At 39.0% G+C, this 6550-nt stretch overlaps 1 protein-coding gene across 3 annotated transcripts in view; it reads left to right on the plus strand.

Moving 5' to 3' along the window:
* The first annotated feature begins 5275 nt into the window (after positions 1-5275).
* Positions 5276-6550, plus strand: part of LOC122063682 (probable galacturonosyltransferase 14) — a 13820-nt gene continuing 12545 nt past the window's right edge. For 2 of the 3 annotated variants that reach the window (XM_042627380.1, XM_042627379.1), the window contains exon 1: positions 5790-5926. Coding sequence is in view for 1 of the 3 variants with exons in the window: in XM_042627378.1 (XP_042483312.1) it covers positions 5716-5926 (211 nt within the window). In the remaining 2 variants the exon portion in view is untranslated. Of the gene's footprint in view, positions 5927-6550 lie in introns of all 3 variants that reach the window. The other variant, XM_042627378.1, reaches the window with a different exon arrangement.

The raw sequence follows: 6550 nt of genomic DNA on the forward strand, positions 1-6550 counted from the left end.
AGATTCAAGCTCAGGTATAATTTCTTACCTAAATTAGCATAATATAGACTTTATATTGACCTTGTTTTAGTGTATATAATCATTTAAATTCAGTCAATGTACATAAGTATGATAACTTAGTCATGCATACAGAATAGGAATAATCATGAAAAATATTCGTTCTTAAGCATCTAGTAGGAAGACCGATTGAACCGGATAGATTGGGTGCCTAACACCTTTCCAATTCTGTAACTTGACATTTACCCTAAATCTCTAGACCATACCAACTTTCGGGCCCTTTTCTCAGGAATTGGCCCCACCCCTGGGTCCTAGGCCTATAATCCTAGGTGGCAACTCCAAACCTGTTTTATATGATCCTGATCCCTGTATTGGACCATCATCAAATCTCTATCTCGAATGATAAATTTTACAATCCTGCGAAATAGGCCTCCATGTATCTCCGAGTAGCGATATGGTGGTACGGGGGCCGTAGGATAAGCACACATGACACACCCCTCCCTCACGAAAGAGAAAGAGAGGAGAGAGGACGGAATCAATACAAGTCTTTCCCTCCCATAGGAGAGGAACGCATACGCATCTTCTGGGCGCTACCCTCACACTAACATGCTAAAATCGAGTGCCACAAAATCGGGTCTGAAATTGACTCAGGGTCGGATTAGGGTTTTAGGTTGTGTTAAGGTTTGAGCTGATTCAGGCCACTTTTGGGTTTCAGATTAGATTAGGGTTTTGGGTTGATTCTCAAGTAAATGCTATCATCTAGATCGTCACCAAAGGCCTAGATTCCCTTCCGATGCAAAGTACAAACCTTGATCGTTCCCTATATGTCATCACTGCCTGGGTGGGTGATAAAATTAGGTGTCTACACATACCCATGTCTAGCATGTTCTACGGACAATGTAGGAAAGATTTGCTAGTCCAGGATTTGAGAAAATAGTTTGGCAGAATTTTGCTGATAAAGGGCCTATTTTGTTAGGGAATTGGCCAGCCGATTTGGTCCTGACAACACTGCTGTCTTGGGCCAGGTTTTGGACCCGAACGGTCGACAATGTGTGTATATGGCTCTAACTGCCCCTGAATTGTGTATGTAGTATAAAAGTAAGATTTTTAACCCAAGGTTAGGAAGAAATTCTTTGGGAAGAAGGATGAAGTGTGGAATCCCAATTTGGACCATAGATGTGTTGGGAAACCTCAACTAAATACCTTTAAAGGCTATGGAGGTTACAGATAACTCCGAATAGGTAATTCGTGATTTAACTCTTGTAGGATAGTTCTTAAAGTCTAAAAGGAGTTATTGGCTATGTGGGTTGGGTAAGTGACCTACATAGGAGTTAGAAGCTGAGCTGGTATGCTGGCTTGGATAGCTAGAGGTAATATTGACCTAAGATCAGTACATTCTTTACCAGCTGAGTATAGATTCTAGATAGGGATGTTAAGCTATCGGGCCAGATTAGTCTCAGTCGGGTGACTCGGGCTAGTCGGGCACGACCAATTTATAGGGCTGCATTGTGAACGCCCATCTAGCTAAACCGGCTTAGCTAGTGCGGGCATGATACGGTTAATAATCGGGTCGATTGGTCTCGGGCTTTAATCAAACTACAAAAAATGGGCTTTAATCGGGTCTTAACCAAGCTACAGACCTATTTAACTTTAAACGGGCTTTAAACGGGTCCTCTTTAAAATCGGTCTCTTAAACATGCTTGAAAAGGAGTACCAATAAAATGAGGCAAAGATGGGCATATAGCAAAGAAAAAGATCCCATAGTTAAAAATGGATTAAGCCAAAGATGGGCAAAGTAACTAATTTACTATAGTACTCGATCTTTAACCCACGAAACTCAAACCAATTAAACTATGCCTACATAACCCAAGTTTAGTAAGTTCAAATCAATTAAACTATGCATAAAAAAATGAATGTTCATATAACAATTGTCACCATCTCAATTGTATTTATCACATAGCCTTAACACTAAATATATTAAGAAAATAAAGTAGTATTAAAGGGGTCAGGCTATGTCAGGCTTAAAAGAGTCTGTTCAAATCAGGCTTGTAAATGTGTCGGGCTAGTTGGGCGCCCGTCAGGCTAGGTGGCTGCATCGTGTACTACTTGTTTATAAGCCCGACACATTAATTAATCGAAATGATCTAGGTTAGGCCATAAATGTGTCGGGCTCGATCGGGCCTATTGGTACGGGCTTAGAATTGACACCCCTAATTCCAATATAGAGAATTTAGTTTGATCATAAGAAGTAAAAGCTAAACATGGTAAATAAAAATAAAACTAATTTTAATATGACTTGCTAATTTAGGAACCTAAAATACTTGGCAAGGATACATGTGATCAAGAATTCAGAAAGATCATCATATTTGGGTATCAGGTGAGCAGGTGATTGTTTTATTTTACGAAGTGTTTTATATATTTTAATTCTACATGATAATGTGTAATGTGATGGAATTTCCTTTGTTTTGGATGTAATTTATATAAAATTATATATATTGCACATGTCATATGATTTTACCGAGTTTGATGTGATCGAGGTTTTGTGGATAAGTAGTATTTATAGCTGTGTGGTAATGGTTGTAATATTGACGGTTTGAGACCGATGTGATCGAGATGTGGATTCCGATACTGTGAGCTCAGCGGTCAATTTTATAGGTATGACCATAAATGTATTATTGGATGTTATGGATGCTATGGATGCATAGAGATGCATATGGTTAGGATCACATCCTAGTGCTATAACCCCTTGCCAATAGAGAATAAGGTATTGGTTAATCCCACTGGATGGTAGGTCGCGGAGGATTATTATGCACAGATATGACGTGCTGTATCTTAAAAGGGCATAGCATGGTACGACATACTGTACGCATAGTTGTCGGACAACATAGGAAATCGATGACAGTGTGGGATTCCAGGACCATTGCTGTTAGGGGTTACCTAGGGGATCGAGGTTCTTTCTAGGGCTGACTGACTCTTGTTTGCAACTAGCTTGTATCTATGAGACTCGACGTACTAGGAAAGAGATACCATCTATGTTGCTTATAGCATTTATACTCATATATTGAGACTTAGTAATTAGAATGGTATTTAAAATATTAATGAATCATGTGGATAATGCATATGGGGCTTTCTGATATGGTTTGTTGTGAGCATGTGTTAGCATCATGACTTGTGTGTGTGCTTGCTTGCTCACCCCTCACTGGGCTTGCTTGCTCACCCCTCACTAGGCTTGTGAATCTCACCCCTCATTGATTACTTTTTTTAGATGGGAGCCAGAGCTGAGACGGACAGATAATTAGTACGATTGTGTGGCTATGTTTGCGGGACACATTGTTGCTGGATGGGATTCTCCTTATATTTGTTTATTTGTTTATTATATTATTAGATTGTAAGGTTTATTTATTGATATTGTAACCTGTGGAAAACTTCATTTTGAACATGTATTATTAATTATCACTGTAGATTGGATCATCACATATATGCTTTATATGGACTATATATGCGTACTCTGATTTTGATAGACATTTTCGAGTGGTGGGTATGGTTAATACATTTTGTCCGTAATCCTAGATAAGGTAGACTGACTAGGTTGGGAATCCAAAACCGCATACCTTAACCAAATTTGAGGCAGAGTGTCACTCTCTTTGGCCAGACGTGTAGGTTACTCGAGGGTAATGGTGTTCTCCGATTGCCTCACTCTTATAAATAGCCTCTCATCCGCCTCTTACTCTCATAAATAGCCTCTCATCCCCCTCTTCCCCCAAGCGTCTATTGTGAGCATTGTGCATGATATAATGTCTCTCAAAGTTTTTTTTTTCTCTTTGTTCCTTTTAATATATCAGTAGGTCTTGTAATGGTTCGGCTCATGCAATTGCTAAATGGGCTCTTTCTTACCCTACTAAGGGTTTTTGGATCCCTTCTCTCTTTGGAGAGCTCAAGAATCTTGTATTGGTATGTTCGCCTCTCTTTGCTGAATAAAAAGTCTTATTACAGCCAAAAAACAAATCTCTTCTTTGATGGATTCAATTTAGGTGATGTGTCTTTCTTCCTCTTCTTAATTTCTTTGTTCTCTCAATCTCTCACTCAATTCAAATTGAAACAATCAACAGCTCAATATGTTTGACCATATTTTATATAACAATTTCTAGGCTAAAAATTAAGCCGCCTCAACATTCAACGCTGATTTATTATAATATTTTAAAAGAAATTAGTGTTGAGACTTTTACACACGTGGAAGAAGCAAAGGAGGGAGGGACTAACAAAATCTAATAAGCCTATTATGTAATTGAAATGCAAAATCACATCCATAGTCCCTCTCTTATTTCCAATCATATAGGAATTATCCCCATCAAGAGAGGGACACTAGGATTAAATTTAGGAGAGAATCCATACCCTCCCCTCCCCCAACGTCAATCATCCCAAACCCAACGGTCATTACCTCTCTCTATTCACTCCGCCCAATGGAGCAAAGCCCAATAACAACCCCGGGATTTGCAACACAAAGTCTTAAACACACACATGGGTGTCAAAACCTACTATGATAGAATCAAAATAATTCCATATGAGTTTATTGGATCATATTTTGAGTTGGGGTATTGTGAGACTGAAACTAAGGGCCCGTTTGATAACGTTTCTGCTGTTTCTGTTTCAAAAACGATAGAAACATAAATTTTCGTTTCTAGGAATAGAAACGGAATTGAAGGTGTTTGATAAGTCATGTTTCTGGAAGTCGATGGTAACCAGCGAAAGTATGGCTAAGAGTCGTTTCTAGAAACGACGAACTTGTTTCGCCTGGGTCGTTTCTTGAATCATAAATAGGTAAAAATTTCAATTTCTATTTCTGAAAATAAATAAAATGAAATAGTTTTATCAAATGTTTTTTGTTTCATTTCTTGAAACGTTATCAAACAGGCCCTAAATTAGACCACAACAAAACTTAAAATCAGATAGAAATTGATATAAGACATGTTTTTTCTATACTTTTAAAATATATGTAGATGGTCTTTACCAATCTCTCTCTCTCTCTCTCTCTCTCTCTCTCTCTCTAGAGTGTGTGTAAATGGTAATCAAAACCAAATCGATAATAAATGGATAAAAAATCAAAATCAATCAAACCAAATTAAAATCGATTCAAACCGACTGATTGAGAACCCTAAATTGTAACGTTCAACAGTAATGACCGTTTCTTTTGGGTTTACTTTACGTCAAAACAAAACTTTTTTATTATTGTTTTGCCAAAAAAACCACTAAAAACTAATCGATCAAAATACCTTCGCTCCCACCCCCCTGCCTCTCTCTCTCTCTCTCTCTCGCGCGAGAGATTCTTCCAATGTGAACAAATGAAACACAAAATAGAATAGAACGACACCGAAGGTGAAACAGAACAAAACAAAGCCCCATGTCTCTCTCTATCTCTCACTTCTTCTCTTGTGCTTCAGGAGAGAGAGAATGACCCAATTGGACATTTTGGTGGAATCTTCATTTCTGAACTGAAAATCGATCAAACGTTTCCAAATGCCGGATTCTGAAGGGCCTAAGAAACCCAACTGGAAAAAAGCGAAGAAGAGATCTCAATCTCTATTGCCATATTTGTCGATCTGCTGCTCTATAACTATTGGATCTGATGGTGATATTTGTAGTATTTCCCGATGGATTTCTGAGCTGGGTTCCTTCTAGGGTTGTCATTGCCCTGACGACGACGAGGAGGCAGAGACGACGATGCAGCTTCATTTCTCTCCTAGCATGAAAAGCATCACAATCTCGAGCAGCAATGGGTTTCTTGACTTCATGAAGATCAAGGTCGCAGCTCGCCACGTCTCTTATCGGACCCTATTCCACACCGTCCTCATCCTTGCCTTCCTGCTGCCCTTTGTCTTCATTCTCACCGCCGTCGTCACCCTCGAAGGTGTCAACAAGTGTTCCTCCCTGGGTACGTGGGACAAGGTCCTTTTCCTTTTATCTCTTTCTGATGGATTTTAAATCGTATCAGAGAGGTATCTATGTAGTCTGTCATACTTTGCATTCTACCCCCTCCCCATCAATTGGGTACTTGTTTGTTGCTTTGATTGAGGTCCGTAGGTGAATGGGTCGTTGGGAGATCATATAGAGATAACAAGGAGACTATTGCTTGGTATTTTCGGATTCGATTGGATTGGAGCTGTAACTGAGATTGAGTTTTGAGTTCTGTTTTTGGTTGTCTTTTTTTGTTTTTTCGGCCGTCGTAATTCCCTTTCGTTCTCGGGGGCTTTAAATTTGAATCCTTTCAGCTGTTACAGATTACCAAGAGCTATGAAATATAATGGATCTATTACAGTTTTCTGATTTGATTGGATTTGATTTTTGATTTGTTGCGTCTTCATTTCCTCCCCCTTAGGAGGGGGATATTTGATATGGCCTTGGGATTCCTCATTCTTCCGGGTTGTTTGTTGCGTTCTCTTCTTTGCAATTCGGATTATGGTTTATTTTACTGGATCTTCAGCGTTTCAGTTAATTGTTTCTCCACTTATCAGTAATTGGGTGTAATGATATTTTTCATCTTTTGGGGGGGGGGGGG

The sequence above is a fragment of the Macadamia integrifolia genome, unplaced genomic scaffold (genome assembly GCF_013358625.1).
Source record: "Macadamia integrifolia cultivar HAES 741 unplaced genomic scaffold, SCU_Mint_v3 scaffold1421, whole genome shotgun sequence".
NCBI lineage: Eukaryota > Viridiplantae > Streptophyta > Magnoliopsida > Proteales > Proteaceae > Macadamia > Macadamia integrifolia.